Source organism: Trichechus manatus, unplaced genomic scaffold (assembly GCF_000243295.1).
Source record: "Trichechus manatus latirostris isolate Lorelei unplaced genomic scaffold, TriManLat1.0 scaffold00041, whole genome shotgun sequence".
Classification (NCBI taxonomy): Eukaryota; Metazoa; Chordata; class Mammalia; order Sirenia; family Trichechidae; genus Trichechus; species Trichechus manatus.
In genome coordinates this window covers 10,459,816-10,483,342 of record NW_004443977.1, presented here as the reverse complement: position 1 = coordinate 10,483,342, position 23,527 = coordinate 10,459,816, and the positions used below count along the sequence as shown (strand labels likewise).

The following is a 23,527-nucleotide window of genomic DNA, read 5'->3' as shown; positions in this document are numbered from 1 at the left end:
AAGAAGCATTCTTTGACCTGCCCAAGCCATTATATTAGGGCCCCCTATTATATGCTTCGGTAGTTCCCAGCTCCCTTCCTGGGTAGTATTTTCCACAACTTGTACTTACAGACTTATTTGTAAGTTTGATTAGTGCCCATCTCCCTCACTGGGCTGTAAGCTCCACTGAGGGCAGGGACTGGGTCTGTTTTAGTCCCACTGTATTCTCAGAGCCTAGAACAAGCTCTGGCACATACTAACCAGCTAACATCGAGTTGATTCCAACTTATGGTGATGACTCCATATGTGTCAGAGGAGAACTGTGCTCCATAGGGTTTTCAATGGCTGATTTTCAGAGGTAGATTGCCAGGCCTTTCTTCCAAGCCGCCTCTGGGTGGACTCCAACCTCCAGCCTTTTGGTTAGCAGCCGAAAACATTACCCGTTTGTACCATTCTGGGACTCCTTGGCACATACTAAAGGCTCAATAAATATCAATGGAATGAGTGACTGAATGAGTGAATAGTATCATTTCCCCCGGAAAGCCTTCCCTGCCGCTTCCTTCTTGAAATGCTACCCTCATCCTGGTTCTCCTCCTGCCTCTTTGGTGGATCCTCCTTTGCAGGCCGCACGTCTTTCTCTAGACCCCAAGAATATGGGTGGATAGGACCCAGTTCTCTCTCTCCTTCTGGAAGGTACTACGCAAGCTAAGAGCTTCAGACATTTCCTCCACCAGGACAGCCCCAGACCTCTTGGCCTTTTTCTCTGTCCTCTCTGCTGGGCACCTGTCCTCATCTGCGAACTGAGTGCCCCGCTCTCCCCCGAAACACAGCCCATCACACACCTAAGTCAGCATCTTCTCTCTTATCCCCAGTTTCCATCAGCTCTCACCCCAGATTTCCAAGGCTACTCCCTCGATACACCTGTTCAGTCCTCTTGACTCCTAGACCAGTGCACGTAATAGAGATATAATGGGAGCCACAGATGTAATTTTAAATGTTCCAGTAGCCACATTTTAAAAAGGTAAAAGAAACCATGAAATTTACTTATTTTTCTTATTGTGCTTTAGGTGAAAGTTTACAGCTCAAGTTAATTTCTCATTCAAAAATTTATAAATATATTGTGTGGAATTAATTTTTATAACATAGTTTATTTAACCCAATATATCCCAAATATTACCATTTCAACATGCGGCTAGTATAAAAAATTATTGAGTTTTTTTTTTTAGGGTAATCCAATGTGTACATTATTTTATGCTTACAGCACATCTGCATTTGAACTAGCCACATTTCAAGTGCCCAATAGCACTTGTGACTTGTTGCTACTGTATTGGACAGAGCAGTTCTAGAGCCTTCTCTCACTATTTAGCATACAGGCTGTCACAATGTGTGGTTAATTATCTCACCCCCATGTGCCCTGTCTCCCCAGGGGGATCAGAAACCCCCTGGGGGCAGAGTCCTCATTTTACTCATCCCTGTCTCTCCCATGCCATCTTAAAACTATGCCCACACTTAGGCGGCCCTCAGAGCATGTTTGTTGGTGGGTGTGAGTGCTGGGGATTGATTTTTGTGGTTCATTTATGGCTGTAAATGGTGTTTTATAGATTGCTTCTATAGAAGCGCCCTGCTGCAATATTAGCAGAAACAAGCAGCCTTGGCTGTCAGCAAAGCCAGAGGCCTCGGGGCAGATGGGGAAATCCTGCCAGACAAGATACCATTTCTCTTGTTTAAGAGCCTGTCGTTCTCCCCGGCTCGCTCCTCCTGCAACCCCATCCCCATCAGATCGTGGATCCAGCCCTTGTCAGGGTGCATTATACAGAGGCTGTATCTCCAGCATCCCACTGCCAGGCTGGGAGCTCCTCGTGTGTATCAAAGGAGTTATTCAAGATGACAAGAGCCTGGCCCACAACAGATGCACAAAGTGTGTTTGCTGAATGAATCAAAGAATGGGTGACTGGAGCCTCTTGTTCATGCAGTCATTCACCCAGCAATCTCTATTGAACATTTACCCTGTGTCATGGATTGAATTATGTCCCCCCAAAAATATCTGTCAACTTGGCTGGGTCATGATTCCCAGGACTGTATGATTGTGTACCATTTTGTAATCTGATGTGACTTCCTTATGTGTTGTAAACTCTATTACTATGATGTGATAAGATGGATTAGCAGCAGTTGTACTGATGAGGTCTACAAGATTGGATAGTGTCTTAAGCCAATCTTTTTTGAGAAATGAAAGAAGCGAGCAGAGACACAAGGGAACCTCATACCACCAAGAAAGCACTGCCGGGAGCGGAGTGCGCCCTTTGGACCTGAGGTTCCTGCGTAGAGAAGCTCCCAGACCAAAGGAAGATTGATGACATGGACCTTCCTCCAGAGCCGACGGAGAAAGCGTTCCTCTGAAGCTGATGCCCTGAATTTGGACTTGTAGCCTACTGGACTGTGAGATAATAAACTTCTCTTTGCTAAAGCCATCCACTTGTGGTATTTCTGTTATAGCAGCACTAGATGACTAAGACACCCCGTGTCAGGTACTGTGTTAGGCACTGGGGATTCAGTAGGGAACAGGACAGACATGGGCTGTGCCCTCGTAGAGCTAGGCACTTGGGGGAAGCTGGTGGGGGAAACAGATAGTAAACAAGTTGTTTATTACAGATAAAACAACAAGTTATTGTTGTTAGGTGCTGTCGAGTTGGCCCTGACTCATGGCAATCTCATGCACAACAGGATCAGACCATTGTGATTCACAGGGTTTTTGTTGGTTGATACTTGGAAGTAGATCGCCAGGCCTTTCTTCCTAGTCTACTTTAGTCTGGAAGTCCACTGAAACCTGTTCAGCATCATAGCAACATGCAAGCCTCCACTGGCAGACAGGTGGTGGCTGCAAATGAGGTACATTGGCTGGGAATCAAACTGGGGTTTCCCTCATGGAAGGCGAGAATTCTACCACTGAACTACGGCCACACCCAGCAATGAACAAGTAAACACACACAAAGAAAACAATTAGCATACTGACTGGCAGGAAGGAGATAGAAAAGGAGGGAAGAGTTCTTCAAGTGAGGAGGAAGTCTGTATTTATTGTCTCCAGGAATACAGGACACTCCTCACCACCCCCCACCACCACCCCGGTTGAGGTCCTCATCTAGAACCTCAGTACAAGAGGTTAGCCTGAGGCTCGGCTGCTGTGAAGACGTTCCTGTTTCTAATTGCATTGATGATGTCATAATGGCGTCTGCAGATGGGGGGCCCACTGAGGGCCCTGGAAGCTGGGGCAGAGGGGCACAAGGCAGGGGGAGGAGCTGGCTGTGCTCACTCTGCTCGTGACAGACCCAGCCTCGGAAGGAGGCGGGCGGGTCATCAGGGTGCTCAGCCTCTCCGCCACGGCCATTCCCAACAGCCGGTTCACTGGCTACCACGAGGTAACCCCAGGCCTATCTCTAGTTTTCTCTGGTGATGACAGGGGCACAGCCAGAGCAGACACAACTACCTCTCCCTCAGCTCGAATCTTTTGTGAGCCAGGCATTGCCTTAGGCACTGTGGGGATAAAAAGATGAGTGAGACATGGTCCCTGCCCTCAAGTGGCAAATTCAACCTTGAGCAAGGGAAGTGGCCTAACGGAGCAATCCTCATCATCATTATCTTGCTTAACTATGCAGGAGCAGTGTGCCTGGGTTTAATCATTTCAAATGCCCCTGTCTGGTTCCCCAGCTTCTCTATCTGTTGTCAACAACACGATAGCGAGTCAACAGCAGCCCACTGATTGGCACAACTTTTTCTGAGGATCTGCATTAGTGTTTCTCAGGGTGCGCTAAGGAAAGCAGTATTACTTGTAGCACGTGTTAAAATTACAGATCCCCAGGCTTCAGCCCAGACCTTCCAAATCAGAATCTTCAGGGGTGGAGTCCACGAATCTGCATTGCACAAAGCACTCCAGATAATTCTTACCCACGGCACTGCCCTAGAGTTTAAACACCCACCAGTTTCCAAGCCCCAAGACTGGCTGATCAGGGTGGGTTCGTCTCACTGTTCTATATGGGCGTTGACTTTTGATATTTTTATTACTGATGAAACGCCATAATTCATTGGCCACTGATGGCCAGCTGTTAGCTTGGAAGGAGTCAGAGGCCACTTGAAAACAAGAGTCTCTGTCTTTTCGACCCATCTATAAAATGCTTACCTGAGCAGACACTGTTTTAAAGGCCATTAAAATACCAAACACAGAGTAACTCACTCCCTGGAAATTTATAGACATATTTACTCAAACCCAAGCACTTTCAAAGAGTAAATAAAAGGGAAGCAAAATGAGCAAGTACCCCTAGAAATACGAACTCAAAGTACACAGCCCTCATCACTAAAATAAACAAGACAAATCCAGCCAGGATTAAATGACCTCTATTCAGACAGGCTCAGAGCCAGAAATACGCCAGTGTGGCTCCTAGAGGAAGGAGAGGTGAGGGCTGCCCCCACAAGCTGGGGGAGTGCTCCAGGAGCACTGTTTCTAGCAGAGGTCAGGGCCAGGCCTGGAAGGGTAGGCATGACCCCTGGGTGGTGTGAGTGTACCCAGGACCTCCCTGGCAGCCTGCCACAGCCTGGAAATTCCCATCTCTGAAAATTAAGAAGTATGTCCTAAAGTGCCCCCAATAAAATGCAGGTTTTCTGGAGATATATTACTCCGTTACTATTATGTGTTCATTCATTTCATTTAGCAAACATTCATTAGCACCTACCGTGTGTCAGGCCCAGTGCCAGCCACTGAAGATATCAGGATGAGTTACGGTGTAGAGCTGCCCTCCAGTTGCTCACAGGTTAATAGGAGAGTTAATAATATAATAGGTAACATTTATTGCTTCTTGCTGTTAGCTGCCATCAAGTAGGCCCCCAACTCATGGCAACACCTTGCACAAAGGGATGGAATGAAACACTGCCTGATCTTCCACCATCCCCATGATTGGCTGAAGATCAGAGCGTTGTGATACATAGGGTTTCCAGTGACTGATTTTCAGAAGTAGATCACCAGGCCTTTCTTCCTCATCTGCCTTAGTCTGGAAACTCCACTGAAACTTACTTAACCCCTGCCCAAAACCAAACCCGATGCCATCAAGTGGATTCTGACTTACAGTGATCCTATAAGACAGAGTAGAGCTGCCCCATAGGGTTTCCAAGGCTGTAATCATTACAGAAGCAGACTGCCACATTGGCTGGTGGGTTTGAACTGCTGACCTTTCAGTTAGCATCCAAGTGCTTAACCACCATGCCACCAGAGCTCCCGGAGACTGACTTACTGTTTGACAAACACAGAGATAAGCACCCCGCATGCATTACCTTATTTAATCTTCATAGCATTGTAAGGTTATTACTGTTATCTTTTCCATTTTACAGACAGGAAAGTGAGGCTCAAAGTCAGTGGTGTGATGGTAAAAGTTGAACAACTGGCTGTCTGAAAACAAAGGCCCTAATTTGTACTGTTTGCCAATTTCTGTAGTGTAAACACTCCCAGGACAGTTTCAAGTTATCATCCTGACATCACAGAATAAAGGAGTTGGGAAGATGGGATTGTGAGCTGGCTCTAGCACACCCCTACAAATATGGCCCCTCAGCTAATAAATGAGGGAGCCAGGATTTGAATCCAGGTCTGTCTGATTCCTGAGCCCACGCTCACAACCACTTTGTTGTACTGTCAATAACTGCACTAGGTCATTGGCACTCGAGAGAGATTTATCTTAAGACCTTTGTGAAGTGCCAGTTTTACAGTCCTCCATAAAACTTCCAAGGTTAATAACCACACTTTCCTTTACCTCTTTGTTTTCATCACCAACAGGAGCGCTTGGTTTTCTTCTGAGGGCCATTTTTAAGAACTTTTTTATTTTGAAACGATTATATATTCACAGGGGGTTGCAAAAATAGTACAGAGAGGCCCAGGTACCCTTCACAATTTCCCCCAAAGACTGCATTTTATAAATCTACAGTATGTAACTATATCAAACTATATCAAAACCAGGACATTGACATTGGTAAAATGTGTGTATAGCTCTATAGCATTTTATCTAGGGTTCAGTAAATAAAAATACAGGAAACAGTTAAATTTCATGTTTTCAGTATCAGTATAGTATAAGCATGGCCCAGCAATCTCTGAGTCGCACAGTTAAGGGCTAAACTACCAGCCGAAAGGTTGGCAGTTTGAATCCACCCAGAGGTGCCTCGGAAGACAGGCCCGATGATCTCTGCTTCCAAAAAGGCCTTGAAAACTCTATGGAGCAGCTCTACTCTGCACACATGAGGTTGCCATGAGTCAAAATAGACTTGATGGCAACTAATAATAACAAGGTCCATGCAGTATCTGGGACGTACTTATACTAAAAATTGTTCATTGTTTATCTGAAATTAAAATTTAACTGGGTGTCCTGTATTTTATGCGGCAAACCTAATTTTATCACGTTTATATTCCTGTAACCACCACCACAATCAAGATACCAAACTGTTCCATCAAACCCCCATCTCCATCCCTAACCTGTGGCAATGATTAATCTATTCTCCATCTCTATAGTTTTGTCATTTTGAGAATGCAATATAAATGGAATCATACAGTATGTGACCTTCTGAGACTGGCTTTTCTTCACTCAGCCTAATGCCTGTGAGAGCCATCCAAGTTGTTGCATTTATTAATAGTTTGTTCTTTTTATTGCTGGGTAGTATTCCATATGGGCCTGTCTTAGTTATCTACTGCTGCTATAAAAGAAATACGACAAGTAGATGGTTTTAACAAACAGAAATTTATTCTCTCACAGTCTAGGAGACTAGAAGTCCAAATTCAGGACTCCGGCTCCAGGGGAAGGCTTTCTCTTTCTGTCGGCTCTGGAGAAAGGTCCTTGTCATCAATCTTCCCCTGGACTAGGAGCTTCTCAGTGCAGGGACCCAGGGTCCAAAGGACGTGCTCTTTTCCTGGCACTACTTTCTTGGTGGTATGAGGTCCCCCTGCCTCTGTGCTCAACTCTCTCTATTATATCTCGAAAGAAATTGGCTTAAAACACAAATGTAGACTTGTAGATTGAGTCCTACCTTTCTAACATAACTGCCACTAATCCCATCTCATTAACATCGTAGAAACAGAATTTACAACACACAGGAAAATCACATCAGATGACAAAATGGTGGACAATCACACAATATTGGGAATCATGGCCTAGCCAAATTGATACACATATTTTTGGGGGACACAATTCAATCTATGACAGGGCCATTTTTCACAAAAAAAATTTTTTTTATTTCGTTTGTTCAATAAATATTTATTATATATCTATTATGTGCCAGGCACTGAGGATCACATCAGCAAAGTAAAAAATTAGTACATGTCATCGACCTTCAGGTTCCTCTGAGTTCACAAATACTGAGACTTCTTCCTGCAGAACCCAAGACAGGAGATGACACTGTGCTGGGTGGGGAGGGCAGAGGACCCAGTACCTACCTCAGTAGATACTAGGGCAGGCTTTGTGAAAGAACTAAGACTTACAGGATGTGCCGATGGATCAGATGTGGGGTAAGAAAGAAAGAAAAACGTCAAGGCAGGCACCAAGGATTTTGGTCTGTAAACTGAAAGGACAGTGTTAGCATTTATTTAGATGGAGAGGAATGTAGATGTAGCAGGTTTGGGGGAACCAGGAGTTCATATGAAACATATTAAATTTGAGATACCTATTAGCTCCACAAGGAGCCCTGGTGGCACAGTGGTTAAGCAGCTTGGCTGCTAATCGAAAGGTTGGCCTTGGAATCTACAAGTCACTCTGAGGGAGAAGGAGCAGTCTGCTTCTGTAAAGATTACTGCCTTGGAAACCGCATGGGGCGGTTGTATTTTGTCCTATACTGTCGCTATGGGGCGGCATCAACTTGATGGCAATGGCTTACTTTAGTTATTACACCCACATGTGGAGATTTTGAGTAGATAATTCCATAGGTGAGATTATAGTTCAGAAGAGATGTCTGGGCTAGAGATATGTAAATCTGGGGATAGTCAGGGTGTAGATGCAACAGAATGCGGAAATTATTGAACAATATCAATATCACACAAGTAAAATTTTACTGAAGATCATTCAAAAACAACTTGTAGCAGTACATCGACAGGGAACTGCCAGAAATTCAAGCCGGATTCAGAAGAGGATGTGGAACAAGGGATATCATTTCTGATGTCAGATGGCTCTTGTCTGAAAGCAGAGAATACTAGAAAGATATTTACCTGTGTTTTACTGACTATTCAAAGGCATTCAACTGTGTGGACCATAACAAATTATGGATAACATTACAAAGAATGGGAATTCCAGAGCACTTAATTGTGCGCATGCAGAACCTGTACATAGACCAACAGGCAGTCGTTCAAACACAACAAGGAGATACCGTGTGGTTCAAAATCAGGAAAGGTATACGTCAGGGTTGTATGGTTTCACCACACTTATTCAAACTGTATGCCGAGCAAATAATCCAGGAAGCTGAACTATATGAAGAAGAACATGGTATCAGGATTGCAGGAAGACTCATTAACAACCTGCAATATGCAGATGACACAACCTTGCTTGCCGAAAGTGAAGAGGACTTGAAGAACTTACTGATAAAGATCAAAGACTACAGCCTTCAGTATGGATTCACCTTAACATTAAAAAAAACAAAACAAAAAAAACTCAAACCCATTGCCGTCATCCAACTCATAGCGACCCTATAGGACAGAGTAGAACTACCCTGTAGGGTTTCCAAGGAGCAGCTGGTGGATTCAAACTACCAACCTTCTGGTTAGCAGCCAAGCTCTTCCTTGCAACTGGACCAATAAGCAACATCATGATAAACAGAGAAAATATTGAAGTTGTCAGGGATTTCATTTTCTTGGATCTACAATCAACGCCCACGGAAGCAGCAATCAAGAAATCAAACAATGCATTGCACTGGGCAAATCTGCTGCAAAAGACCTCTTTAAAGTGTTAAAAAGCAAAGATGTCACTTTGAGGACTAAGGTACGCCTGACCCAAACCATGGTGTTTTCAATTGCTTCATATGCATGCGAAAACTAGACAATGAATAAAGAAGACAGAAGAAGAATTGATACCTCTGAATTATGGTGTTGGCAAAGAATATTGACTATACCATGGACTGCCAGAATAAGGAACAAATCTGTTTTGGAAGAAGTCCAGCCAGAATGCTCCTTAGAAGCGAGAATTGTGAGATTTCATCTCAACTACTTTGGACATGTTATTAGGAAGGACCAGTTCCTGGAGAAAGACATCGAGATTGGTAGATGGTCAGTGAAAAAGAGGAAGACCCTTAATGAGATGGATTGACAGAGAGGCTGCAACAATGCATACGTAGCAATGATTGTGAGGATGGCGCAGGACCGGCAGTGTTTCGTTCTGTTGTACGTGGGACTGCTATGAGTGGGAAGTGACTAGAGGGCACCTAACAACACCTATTGTTGTTACAATAACAATCTTTAGAGAAGATTGCTACAGCTTTCTCCTCGGGAGCCGCTGGTGGGTTCCAACGACCGACCTTTTGTTAGCATCCAAGCGCTTCACCACTGCGACACCAGGCTCCTTCCCTTTAAAAAAAAAAAAAGTTACCGTGGAATCGAGTCTGACTCATGGCGACCTTATAGGACAGAGCAGAACTGCCACATATGATTTGTAAGGAGCCGCTGGTGGATTCGAACAGCCGACCTGCAACTGCAGCGCTTAATCACTGCGCCAATTATAATCTCCACCCGCAAATCTCCTACCTCAATGCATCCTGGGATTTGTAGTTCTTAAGCAGTTAAGTCTTATGGAAAGCAGCACGTGGGCAGAAGTGTGTTAGAAACTAAAGTGCCCCTCCAGCAACACTGTAAGCAGAAAAATTGTACCATGTTATGCAAGTTCCTATCATTATACCCGAAGGAGGCTGGTGGCGCAGTGGTTAAGTGCTAGGCTGCTAACCGGAAGGTTAGTGGTTCAAACCTACCAACACATTGAGGGAGAAAAATGTGGCAGTCTGCTTCCGTAAAGATTTATAGCCTTGGAAACCCTATGGGGCGGTTTTACTCCGTCCTGTAGGGTCGCTGGAGCCCTGGTGGTGCAGTAGTTAAGAGCTCAGGCTGCTAATGGAAAGGTTGGAAGTTTAAACCCACCACCCGCTCCTTGGAAACCTTATGGAGCGTTTCTGCTTTGTACCATAGGGTCGCTATGACTAGGAATCAACTAGATGGCAACAAGTATCATTATACCCGGGGGCAAAGTCTTTATTTCTAAATAACTGAGTATTTAAACAACCAGGATATCTACCAGCAATGAGATAATCTAGGGGTATCTTGGCGTCAGGAAATCAAGATCTGATTCAACCCCTCACTGCCCCCATTTTAGCTGACTGGGGCAGGACGCGCGCGCGCGCACACACACACACACACACACACACACACACACAACCTACCTTCTCTTCCTTACAGCATTGCTTTGGTCTTCTCTATTCCAAATCACTGTTGACAATTATGTGATAAATTACTACTTAGGAAGCTGCTCAGATAAACTAATGGATCAGAAAGGACATGTATGTCAAATAAATTCACACTCAAGTGTGCATAACTGACAGATGTGTCAAAGCACAGGATTTCACATTTAATATTTGCTAAAACAAAAAGATAAATCAATAATGGTAGCATTGTAAACACTAGTTAAGGGCTGGTGGGGAAGATTTTCCCAGGAGATTGAGGGGGAGAATGATTCTCAGAAACTTTTTTTGTATAGCCAAAGCCCTCCCTTTGACCTTCCCACACCCACACCACACCCAATACCATTCCCTTATCTGGAGGTGACCACTCTCCTTCCAAACCTGTTTCCAAACATTAACATATATTTATACAAAATACAGAAATTTAGCCCATTGTGTGAGTTTTACCTATATGTGCCTGCCCTGTAAATATTATTCTGGAAATTGCTTTTTTCCACTCAACAATACATTTGGAACATTTTCTATGACAATATATAACGATCAACCTCACATTATATTTTACTGCCAAGTGGTACTGTAATACACAGCATGTCAATGTTAGTGTGCATTCAGATCATCTAGGGATCTTGTTAACGTGTAGATTCTGTAGGTCTGGGATGAGCCCTGAGGTTCTGCATCTCTCAAAAGCTCCCAGGTGTTGCTGATGCTGCTCAAACTTTGACTACCAAGGATAGTAGAGTATGGGTGACTGCTGTGTGCTGGTGCCAACGTGTACCAGCTCATGAGAGCTGATTGTCAAATTTTCAGGAATTTTGTGAACTGCTCATTAAACACAGCCATCAACAAAAAATTAAACTCTATAGACTTACAAGTAATAAATTATATTAAAAACAGAGGTTTAAGAAATACTCAAACATGATCACTTCCTAATTATTTTACTACATTTTAAAATCCGTGCTCTTGAGGTTATTTATATTTTTTGTATGTATGTAGTGGAAACCTATATAATGTTATGCTCCTGCAATCTCTTTCCAACTCTGCGTTCAGTGACGTCATGTTGGCAGCTTGAAATTGGCCATGGGGAGTATTTACATCACAGAAATTGGGTATAAAGGCATGAATTATCCCAAGCCTTCTCTAACGATTGATACTACCGATCCTTTTCATTTTTGTGAATCTGATAAATCAAAAACTGTATCTTATATTTAACTTGCATTTCCCTGGTTTCAGTGATATTGAAACTCTAATATGTTTATATTTCTTAGAAATTTAGTCATTTTTCTTGCTCTTGTGAATAGGATGTTTTTACTATTAAGTTTTCTAGCTGATTATTGTACAGGAAAGCTGATTTTTTGTTTTGTTTTGCTTTTCTAATTAGGCCACCTTGCCAGACTCTTCTACCAGTTCAAATAGTTTGTTAGTCTATTTTCTTGAGAGTTGTAGGTAATCATATCATCTACAAATAATGACAAATTTTACTTTTCCACATAAATAATTGTTTGTTTATTTTTGTTGTGTTTTGCTGTGCTGACTCTGAACTACAGGCTCACCTTGGCTACCAGTAGTCCCAGCTAAATCAGTGTCCTACTTCTGATTTGAATAGGAGCCCTTCTGCATTTCCCTCTTATGTTTCTGGCAGGTATCCTTTATCTTCTCTCTTCCTGGTTTATTAAGAGGGAAAAAAAAAAATTTTAATTGTTCTTTCGATGAAGGTTTACAGAGCAAATTAGTTTCTTGTTAAACCATTAATATACATATTGTTTTGTGACATTGGTTGCCAACCCCACAACATTGCAAAACTCTCCCCTTCTCGAGCTTGGGTTCCCCATTACCAGATTTCCTGTCCCCTCCTGCTTTCTTGTCCTTGCCACTGGGCTGGTGTGCCCTTTAGTCTCGTTCTGTTGGCTGAAGGGTGAACCTCAGGAGTGGCTTCAGTATTGAGTTAAAAGAGTGTCCAGGGGCCATAGTCTTGGGGTTTCTCCAGTCTCTGTCTGACCAGTAAGTCTGGTCTTTTTTTTTTGGTTTGGATTTTTTTCTACATTTTTCTCCAGCTCTGTCCAGGACTCTCTATTGTGATCCCTGTCAAGAGCAGTTGGTGGTGGTAGCTGGATGCCATCTAGTTGTACTGGACTCAGTCAGGTGGAGGCTGTGGTAATTGTGGTCCCTTAGTCCTTTGGACTAATCTTTCCCTTATGTCTTTGGTTTTTTTCATTCTCCCTTGCTCCAGAGGTATTGGGTCCAGTGGTGTATCTTAGATGGCTGCCCACAAGCTCCTAAGACCTCAGACACTACTCATCAAAGTAGGATGTAGAACATTTTAGGGGGAAATTTTTTGTTGTTACTGTTTTTGTGTTTTATAAGAATGGATGTTCAATTTATCAAGCATTTACTTTCACTTTCTAAGTTTATGAGTTCTGATGATTGCATTTCTCACATGAACATGTACTCTTTTGTAGTTACAAGAAACATTAAAATGTTGACTTTAAGTTAAGCCCTCCCTCCTTTACGCAAGGCCCTGGTGGTGTAGTGGTTAAGAGCTTGGCTGGAAATCCTATGGGGCAGTTCTACTCAGTCCTGTAGGGTTACTGTCAGTTGGAATCGACTCCACGGCAATAGGTTCCCTTACACATTGTATTTCTTCCTGTTTTAGCCCCTATCATTGTCCTCCTTGACTGTGCTCCTCCCCAGGAGCTAGTCTCTGGCTCTCAGAGGACAAAAATATTCTCTCCATGTCCCACTCAGCACTGAACCGTTATACATAATAACATTCCAATAAATGGCTAGGGAATTCCATGAATTTAACCCACCCCCTAGTGTGTGTATTCTTGAAAACTCCCCTGTGGTATCTACTACTTGAAGTGAGGGCTGCAGGGCCTTTCCAACCACTCCCCACTCCCCACCACTCCCATCCCAGGAACTTAAAGCGCTGATGGCTCCATAGATTGTCATCCCTGGAATGTTGATTACACTGCTAGTGGCTGGCCCTGTTTTGAACTCTGGGGCCACCAACAGTCCTGATCAGAATCTATGGCTAGGCAAGTGCATGGGGTCTTAAAAACCGCTGTTTACCACTGTTGACACGGGAATATTGAAATTGCCTCCAAGAGCACATGGAGCTGTTTTTGTTTGTCATTAACTCCTCTGTCCCACGGGGCCCTCCTGTGTAACGGAATACTTTGTTGTTGTTAGTTGCTGTCCAGTTGATACCAACTCATGACGACCCCATGTGTGCACAGGGTTTTCAAGGCTGTGACCTTTCAGAATCAAAGATAGGCCTGTCTTCCCAGGAGCCTCTGGGTAGACTCGAACTTCCAACCTTTAAGGCTAGTAGTCTAGCGTCTAACCGTTTGTGCCACCCAAGGACTCCTAACATAAATACTTAGCAGGCTGTATAGAAAAAGATCCAGAAAAGATCTGAGAGAAGCTTTATAGCGGATGTCCCAGGCCTCCGAAATCAAATCAGTTGGGTCCACATCCCACCTCTGCCATTTACTACTACTGGCAGGTAACTTTTCCCTGTATTTCAGTTTGTTCACGTATAAAACGAGACAGTGAAAGCACAAAGTTGATAGGGCAGTTCTAAGATTAAGTTAAAGCTCATTGTGAGCGCTCCAAGAACACTAGCCATGTTGCAGTTATTATCACAAGGGTGCCGGTGGATAGAGACACAGCACTTGGGACAGCACGCGTCGGTCCTGGGGCGAGGCGACCGGCTCACGGCTGCCCGAGCACCTCCCGGGCGGCAGGGGGCGCCCGCCCACGGCGGCCGCGCGAGGGGCGGGGCGGCCCGCAGAGGCAGCCCCAAGCGTTGGGCCATGCGGATAGGTGGCGAAGTCCGGCCCAGTTCGAGTCTCCGTGCCAGACCCAGCCCTGCGCCCGCTCGAGCCGGCTATTAGCCCCAGGCCGAGGTCGGGGGCGCGTCCGACCCAAAGCGAAACCGGAAGCCCAGCCCCGGGTGACCTGCCCTTCCTGGAGTGGAAAGAGGTCCGCTGCGAGGGCCGGGTAGGTGGAGGGGAGGTGGGTGCCTTGGGGAGCGGAGCTGGGGGCTCCAGGATGGGGCGCGCACGGCTCAGAGTTAGGGGCACGCTAGGGAGCTGGAGTTCGGGACCGAGACCTGGATTTCCTAGCTGGGCGGGGACAGGGAGTGGGATTTAGGGAGCTGGCCAAATCTCAGATTGTGGGGGTGGGCCATCCTGGACTAGCTGGGCTGGGAGCGCGGTGGGGCCGTGTGACTGGCTGGAGAAATACGGCCTGGGATCTGGAACTCTCGGTGGAGAAGGGGCAGAAGCAGAGTTCTCAGCCTTGGAGCCGTTTCGTCGCGGGTGGTGATAGGGGTCCTAGGAGCCTGGATAAAAGGTCAGAGGTCCCAGATCTTTTAGGAGTCAGATCGTCCCGCTCCCCTAGGTGGCCATGACCGGTAGAGCCCGCAAAGAGGCGGTGCAGGCCGCGGCCCGGGAACTCCTCAAGTTCGTGAACCGAAGCCCCTCACCCTTCCACGGTAAGTGATCAGGGCAGGGAAGGAGGAAGGACCCGGCTGTGGTCCCCACCGGCTTCAATAGCTGTGAGAGCATTCTTCCTCTACAGCTGTGGCTGAGTGTCGCAACCGCCTCCTCCAAGCTGGCTTCTGTGAACTCAAGGAGAGCGACAGCTGGGAAATCAAACCCGAGAGCAAGGTACGTAGAGTGGGGTGGGATCGGGGCAGAGAGCCAGGGGCTCAAAGTCCTGTGTGCCAACAGGCTAATCCTGCCCCCCTCCCCCAGTACTTTCTGACCAGGAACTCCTCCACCATCATTGCCTTTGCTGTGGGGGGCCAGTATGTTCCCGGCAATGGCTTCAGCCTTATTGGTGCTCACACGGACAGCCCCTGCCTCCGGGTAAGGAACTGGGCCTGTGCTGGGGGTGCTGGGGTGGGGGATGTCAGAGGGAGTCTGTGGCTGAACAGAGCCAGGAGGTACAAATTGGGGGGCTCTATTTCCCGAAGTCCCAGGGTGGCATGGGTGGTTATGCACTTGGCTGCTAACCAAAAGATTGGCAGTTTGAGTCCCAGCAACGGTGCCTCAGAAGAAAGGCCTGGTGATCTACTTTCGAAAGTTCACAGCCATTGAAAACTCTATGGAGCACAGTTCTAGTTTGACACGCATGGGTCACTATGAGTTGGAATCCACTTAGTGGCAACTATTTTGGTTATTTTGTGTACTTTGTGCCTTTCATCTGGCACTAATATTTTGTTCTGTGTTCCTTAACTTGTTCATAGTCTAAGTTCATCTCCAACAGGAAACTGAACTTCTGGAGGACAGGGTCGTGTCTTGTCCCCTGTGTCAGTGGGTCACACGAGCACATCTCGTCATTCTGCCTCGTCATTCTGCCTTCTCAAACTTTACCTTCCCCATCTCCATGCTCAGGTGAAACGCCGGTCTCGCCGCAGCCAGGTGGGCTTCCACCAGGTGGGTGTGGAGACCTATGGTGGTGGGATCTGGAGCACGTGGTTTGACCGTGACCTGACCTTGGCTGGACGCGTCATTGTCAAGGTGGGAACAGGGGACCTAAAGATGGATGGTCACCCCCCTTCAGGGTACCCGTGGAGAAGCCCCCTGGGGAAGAGGGGTAGACCCTCCTGGGGAGAGGGGACCAGAAAACTGCCTTGGTTAGTCTCGGTGAAGTGGGAGCTGTCACCAGCCGGGGTGGTACATGCCCTGTGCTGACTGGCCTGGCTGGCCACAGTGCCCCACCTCAGGCCGGCTGGAGCAGCGGCTGGTGCATGTGGAGCAGCCCATTCTCCGCATCCCACACCTGGCCATCCATCTGCAGAGAAATATCAACGAGAACTTTGGGCCCAACTTGGAGATGCACCTGTGAGATGGGCTGTCTGTGGTGGCTGGAGGGAAGGGTGTGACAGCATGTGGTGGAAGGGCCCCGGGTGGGACCTGGAAGGCCACTACCTAACGGTGGCTGTGGTCAAGTTCTACTCTTGGGCCCCATTGATGCCCAGGGACCCTCACAGCTCTGCCGTTTGGGGAACGAGCTGGGAGTTGAAGGGCAAGGGCGGTTCCCCATCGGGAGACATCTGAACTCAGGGGTGCCCCACTCGGCTGTGCCCACCAGCCCTCCCCATGCCTCTCCACAGAGTCCCCATTCTTGCCACAGCCATTCAGGAGGAGCTGGAGAAGGGGAACCCTGAGCCAGGGCCTCTCAATGCTGTGGTAAGAGCAACCCCTATGATGGGAAAGGGGTGGGCAGAGGGGTCCCCTGAGAAGGGGAGAGGAGGAGAGCAGCAGACCCTCATCCCAGCACCCTCCTGTCCTGCAGGATGATCGGCACCACTCGGTCCTTGTGTCCCTGCTCTGTGCTCATCTGGGGCTGAGCTCTGAGGACATTGTGGAGATGGAGCTCTGCCTTGCAGACACTCAGCCTGCGGTGAGGAATACTGCAGGGACTGTGGGCAGGGCCCCCGTCACCCCAGCCCACCCAGGCCTGGCCCCTGGAGCACTCATTAAGCCTGCCAGTCCCTTAAATACTCCCCTCCCTGTTCTCCCAGTTATGACCATGCTCTCCTCCAAGGCAGTGTTTCTCAAATAGGAAGTTTCCCAACCCTAGACCTGGTACCTTGATTCTCTAGGGTGGGACCTGAGGATTGGCCTTTTTCATAGATTCCCCAAGCATTTCTGCTGCAGGGAGTCCCTGTCCACACTTTGACCCACACTGGCTGTAAACTTCTGAGGACAAGAGGCCTGGGTGTGGTCCCCTTTTTCTGGAGCCTCTCCTTGTGTCTCTCCCAGTTTCTGATAGTGGGAGATTGCTAAGACTTGATGTGGCGCAAATGGTTTGTGCTCAACGACAAACCTGAAGGTTGGCAGTTGGAACCCATTGGGTGGTGCTGCAGAAGAAAGGCCTGGCGATATGCTTCCATAAATATTACAGCCAAGAAAACCCTAGGGAGCAGTTCTACTCTGTAACTTGTGGAGTCGCCATGAGTTGGAATAGACTTGATGGCAGTGGGTTTGGCTTGGTTTTAGATTTGTTGTTTGAACATGCACTGTGTTTCTGTTTCTCGGTTAGTCTCCTTCTCTGTTTATGTCCTTAGCTTTTGTTCGTGACTGTTCAGCCCTTCCGTTTTCCTGTCCCACAGAAACTGGTCAAGTGCTCTAGGCCTCTGCCCTCCCACCATCCCTCACCCCTAGGCCAGCCCATTCTCCACTCTCAGCTCAGCCCTGCCCTGCAGAGACAATAGTGCCTTAAGCCAGGGGTCACGAAGAGGTTACCCAAGAAACCAAGAGGGCTTGCTCAGGTTCAGGCCTTCAGAACAGGAAGAAGCAGGGGAGTGGGAGTGGGGGTGGGGTCGAAGGTCAGGTTGACTGTCCTGTCTCTAGGTGCTGGGTGGGGCCTATGAGGAGTTCATCTTTGCCCCTCGACTGGACAATCTGCACAGCTGCTTCTGTGCCCTGCAGGTGAGGAGCGGGCACCCTAGGCAGTACACACCACTGAAAGAGGCAGAGTCGTGGGGGTGACTAAAGGGCTGCTGGCCACCCTGTCTGCTGGTGCTGGGTGGGTCGTGGGAAGGAGCTTAAATACTGCAGCCTCAGCATCACTACCCTTGGCCCCTGCCCTTGTTCTGGCTTGGGGTTAGGGGCAAAGGGAAGGGAAGGCTGAGAAGTTTAGGGCACCGCGGTGTCTCGTCCTAACCCTGTTCTTGTTACTTTTCTTTTAACCGTCTATACTTCTAGGCAAAGGCCTGCAGTACCACCTTATCATCCCAGAGGGCAGTATCACCGAGCTCCCTCTGCTTCCCTCCCCAGGCTTAAGCCCACCCAGCCTTCTCTATTCCTTCGGACCTCAGTGGGGTAGTCTCTCTTCCTCCTTGTCACCTTGATTCTCTACCCTGTTTCCACCCCAGCTCAGTTTCTTCTCTCCCCTTGCCCTCGTCCCTCCCTCTGGCTTTTCTGCCTCTCCTTCCCTGCCCGTTCTGTTGCTGGAAACGAACGTTGGGGTGTAATCTGAAGAACCAGAACCAGACCTGGGATCTGTATCCATTTCTGCAGCCAGCCAGCCAGCCATGTGGCCTTGATGGAGTCATGGTCACCCTTTTAGACCTCAGTGCTTTAACTGAGACCAGTTTGTTACATGATCTCCACAGTCCTTTTGACTTTTGGGTTCTCAGGTCTTTCCCTCCATCTTCTGTATCTTCCTCACCTTTTGCATGGAAAGGTGTGGAAGAAGAACACCCTAAGGATGGTGTCTCCCTTCCCAATTGAAAAGGTTCCCGAGCATGTACGCCACTGGGCAGTGGCTTAAGAGATGAGCTGCTAAGGCCCAAGCCCACTTCATCCTGGCCATGGCACTAGAAGGCCAGTAGGGGTGTCTGAGCCTCTGAGGTGTCATTGGGCTGAGTTACCAAGAAGCAGCGGTGACGGTAATGCTCTCGTTTCCCTCCTTGAGCCAGGCCTTGATTGATTCCTGCGCAGCCCCTGCCTCACTGGCCACGGAGCCCCACGTGCGCATGGTTGCACTCTACGACAACGAAGAGGTACGTGGAGGGCTCGGGGAGGGGATCCCTCAGCCGCAGTTGACTTGTGCCAGGTGGCCTTCATGCCCCAGGGCTGCCCTGGAGCCCCGCAAACGGGGGAGACGCTGCCTGTGCTCCCTCAGCACTGGGGATGCCCCTCTGGCTCCGTGTATATCTGCTTCTAGCATGACCATGTTTCTTGTCTCTCTCCTTCTGCCACATAGTGAGCTCTTCAAGGACGAGGACAGTGCCCATTTCATCCTTGTGGCCCCAGGACTCAGCATGCAGCAGGTCCTCCTTCTGCACGCTTGTGTTAGGGTCCGGTCTTAGATGCCGTAATAGAGGTTCCAGAATACGTTGGCTTGAACATAGATTGTTTCCTCTCTTGTAATTACACAGGTCAGAGTTAGCAATTCAGGATAGGTCTCTCCGTCATTAACACATGGCTGTTATCTTGGGATCCAGGGTGGCTGTTCCAACTCTTGCCATCATGTCTGCACTGAGTTAGGAAGAGGGAAAAGGGCAGAGAAGAAGTATACAGCCTTGCCTTTCAAGGTCATAGTCCACAAATACCATCCATCACTGCTTACACCCTTTTGGTTAGAACTCAGCAGGGCCATGTTTAGCTGCAAGAGAGGCAGGGAGTGTAGTCTCCAGCTGGGTGATTAGATGCTTAGCTACAACTCAAGTGTTCTAACAGTTAGCAGTCTCTGTTATATGCATAAAAGAAAAGTGACCGGCGCAGTGTGGAACCTGTGCTGAGCCCCAGATGTGAGGGTTAGCGGAGAAGGAAGGGGGTTGGGTATAGGAAACACACCAGTAGATGCAACTTTGCCACAGAAGTGACTCTGAATTACTTAGGCCCCAGCCTACCGTGAGGGTTTCCATGGTGACATAGGTCCAAGCTCCTGGAGTTGGGGAGGTTGCGTGTAACCCCCCTTATCCCCGACTCAGTGGGGTCCTGGACCATTCATGGCATTGGGTCCTGGCCTCCCAGCTACAGCTCAGGCCCCTTACCCCAGACCCCCAGAGTCAGGTCTCTGCTGTCACCAGGTGGGGTCCGAGAGTGCCCAGGGAGCACAGTCACTGCTGACAGAGCTGGTGCTGCGGCGGATCTCAGCCTCACCCCATCACTTGACGGCCTTCGAGGAAGCCATACCCAAGTCCTACATGATCAGCGCTGACATGGCCCACGCAGTACACCCCAACTACGTGTGAGTCAGACACCGTGCCAGACACGCAGCCCTCACACAGCCAGGTACCTAGCATAACCACTTTCAGGCTCTGCCCTCGCCTGGGCCCTAGCCTCTTTTCTTCCTCTTCTTTCTCAATCTGCCAGGAGGTTCAGTGGGGACCTTCTGTTGGCTGCTCCAAGGCCCAGCTTGGTCAAAGTGATGTAATCACTAGCCATGATATGTTGAGTAGGCTTCATTTCATAAGCTGATGTTTATCTGTTGCTAGATGCTGCCTGGAATGCAGTGTTTAGAATGACTCTAAGGTCCTGTTGGACTGGGCAGGAAAGAATGCTGTGATGCGTTAGTGATATCTGTCACAGGAGGGGTGGTGGGTGTTGGCAGGCCGGGCTCCTGTTCACCATCCCTGCCCTTGTCTGGCTTGCAGAGACAAGCATGAGGAGAACCACCGGCCCTTATTCCACAAGGTGAGACACTCGTATTCTTCTCAGGGACTAGGAGGCCTGGCTGGTTCTGGTTCTCCTTCCCTCTGGGCTTGTCACTTGTCTCTGCCTCACCTTCGATTCCTGGCGTCCCTCCCCGCCAGGGCCCTGTGATCAAGGTGAACAGCAAGCAGCGCTACGCCTCGAATGCGGTTTCCGAGGCCTTGATCCGAGAGGTGGCCAACAAAGTGGGAGTACCCCTGCAGGTGAGGGTGGGCCCTGTCTGGGAAGGTGTGACAGCGGGAGCAGGGTGGGTGCACAATCTAATGGGCCCCCAATAAGGGGGAGCCTGGGAGAGGACGTTAGTGGTAGGGGAGGTGGGTGTGGTCCCAGTAGAGTGAGAATGGAAGTTCTTGGATACGGGCAGAGCTGGGTTCAATGCCTGTTCTGTTGAGGCCCTAGCCATGTGACCCTGGTCAAGTCTCCTAACCTCTCTGAGTCTCAGTTTCCACATCTATAAAATGGGGATGATAACGATGCCTACTTTGCAGGATTTCTGTGAGGATTAAAAGTGTGATATGCTCCTAGCGTATAATGGGTTAGTCCTGCCCTTTTCCCACCCTGCATCCCCCAGTCATCCTGTGTCCTTCTTACACACCCTGTGGCTTCCATAAGGGAAGTTCATGACTGGGGAGCTTGGACCCCTAACTGCTCATTTTCTTCTTGCCTTGGAAATAACCTAATTCCTTCTCTTTGATGTGTGTGTACATGTGTGTGTGTCAGGGGCCCTGGGTGGTCAAGTGACTCACCTTACAGCAAGCAAGTCCTGGTGGAGTCAGAACTAGGACCCTGGTATCCTGACTCCCAGCAGCCCAGGGCTTTCTGCTGCGTAGCCCCTGCGCTGCCCAGGTAGAGCTGAGATCTAACTATTGAGAAGGAGGCAGCTATGGGAGGATGTTAATTCAAAGAATAAGAACAGTTGTTACTTAATTTATTTGATTCTGTAATTCTCCTTTCTGTTACACTGAACATACTGCTACCTAACATCACTATTATGAGCTTCTTTGTTTACTTTTTATCACAGTATAAAGAAAATAGTTTCAAAATGTCAATAGCAGTATTTTTAAAAACACTGAAACTACTGAGTGCTTTTTCTTTGGGAGGGAGGAAGGCTAAGCAAGAGGGTGACCTATAGTGGTGAATATTTTTTTAAACTCTCCTAGGAGAATGGATTATTTATGGGAGGCAAGGTGACAGTGGCTGGAAGCTAAGGTAGTGGCAGTGCGGATGCGAGAATTGGACCTATTGAGAATGTATTGTGCTTTGAGGTCTGTCATTTAGTGTTGGCTTTGTGATTTTATCCAGTCACTTCCATTCTCCCGGGGAGGAGTTGTTGTATAGCATTGAGTCTATTCCAACTCATACTGACCCTGTAGGACAGAGTAGAACTGCCTGGTAGGATTTCCTAAGCTATAATCCTTATGGGAGCAGATCACCAGGTCTTTTCTCCCATGGAGCCACTGGGTAGGTTCAAACCACTAACTTTTTGGTTAGCAGCCGAGCACTTAACCATTGCGCCACCAGGGCCCCTTTCCTTAGGGATAGACCTATCTCCCAGGCCCCTTTCTTTCAGCGCGGTGGTTCTGAGATCACTTTCCTCTTGGCCTTAATGCGCACACACTGTTCACTGTTCATCACCCCTCTCCCCACTTCCCAGGATCTCATGGTCCGCAATGACTCCCCCTGTGGTACCACCATTGGACCCATCCTGGCTTCTCGGCTGGGGCTGCGGGTACTGGATTTGGGCAGCCCCCAACTGGCCATGCACTCCATCCGAGAGACTGCCTGCACCACAGGAGTACTCCAGACCCTCTCGCTCTTCAAGGTAACTCCCACCCCACCCCATCACCACGGCAGCTGGGCACCTTCCCCTCTAGCACCTGGATTGATTGCTGGGGCAACATCGCCACAACTGAGTGGCTGACCTAGGTGACCTAGGTGATGGGGGCTGGTTGACATGGTGTTGTTATGTAGGAAAGCAAGGGTCCCCCTTTCTTCTAAAGGCTAAAGGATAATGAGGGGAAGGAGAGAGGACCAGGGGTAGGAAGGTTGGGGCAGTTGTCAAGCAATAGGTGAAACAAGTATGCTTCTTGCCGGGTTTATGTTGGTGGGAGGTGAGCTGCAGGGCATCTCCATCTCGTCCCCCACTCATTCCAAATCCCACTTTGCCTTCCATTTTAGGGCTTTTTTGAGCTGTTCCCTTCTCTGAGCCACAACCTGATAGTGGATTGAAGCCTCTTGGAAAGACTTCCCTTCCCACCCCTTTGCTCCTAAGAGGGGAAGTTCTCAGCTGAGCTGAAGCTGGTTTATTAAAGTAGATTTTTCACTCAAACTCATGCTGCTGGGCTTGTTTGGAGACTGGAGGGGTCGAGGTTAAGCCGGGCTTGAATCTCTGGAACCATAACAGAGGGGAGAAGTTAGGGTACAAGTAGACGAGGCCACAGCTCCTGGGAGCTGATGGGGAGGACTGATTTCAAACCTATTTTCTTTCTTGAGCTCATGCCTAAAGTGGGTGAAAGGTGAGCTGGGTCCACAATTTGAAGATCATCTCTTCTCCCACCCCCTAGTCCTCCCTTCCCCTGGACAGTGGCTTTAATTCCCTTCCTGCTTCCATCCCCCAGATCAAAATAGTCCAGGAGCCCAGCTCGGCCTTCTGAGGTCTCCACGCTCAACGTTAGGCCCCCTCTAGAGCTGGCCTGGACAGCCAAGGCTATTTCCAACCTGCCCTGCCCCTCCCAGGAACTGCGAAGAGAAGAGCACAGTCTGTGCTTCATTGTCCTTCATCATCTACTTCTGAGCAGCCCTGGTTAATATATTACCAGGGAAAAAGCTTATCATTGAAAAAATTAAAATAGGAAAAGTCAGAGTCTGCTTATAAACCAACTTCTACCCTCCCACCAAGATGATCGTGTTAACTAGTGTTC

The 23,527-nt window shown here is 48.1% G+C and overlaps 1 protein-coding gene across 1 annotated transcript; it reads left to right on the top strand.

The window, feature by feature from the left end:
* Positions 1-14,360: 14,360 nt before the first annotated feature.
* DNPEP (aspartyl aminopeptidase) lies at positions 14,361-22,933 on the top strand. Its single transcript, XM_023731335.1, has 15 exons — positions 14,361-14,430; positions 14,833-14,926; positions 15,013-15,101; positions 15,189-15,302; positions 15,831-15,956; positions 16,150-16,280; positions 16,553-16,628; positions 16,735-16,842; positions 17,796-17,873; positions 18,866-18,949; positions 19,982-20,142; positions 20,549-20,588; positions 20,708-20,809; positions 22,261-22,428; positions 22,785-22,933. The coding sequence occupies exons 2-15, from the start codon at positions 14,839-14,841 to the stop codon at positions 22,833-22,835; spliced, it is 1,416 nt and encodes a 471-aa protein (XP_023587103.1). The 5' UTR covers positions 14,361-14,430; positions 14,833-14,838; the 3' UTR covers positions 22,836-22,933.
* Positions 22,934-23,527: the final 594 nt, after the last annotated feature.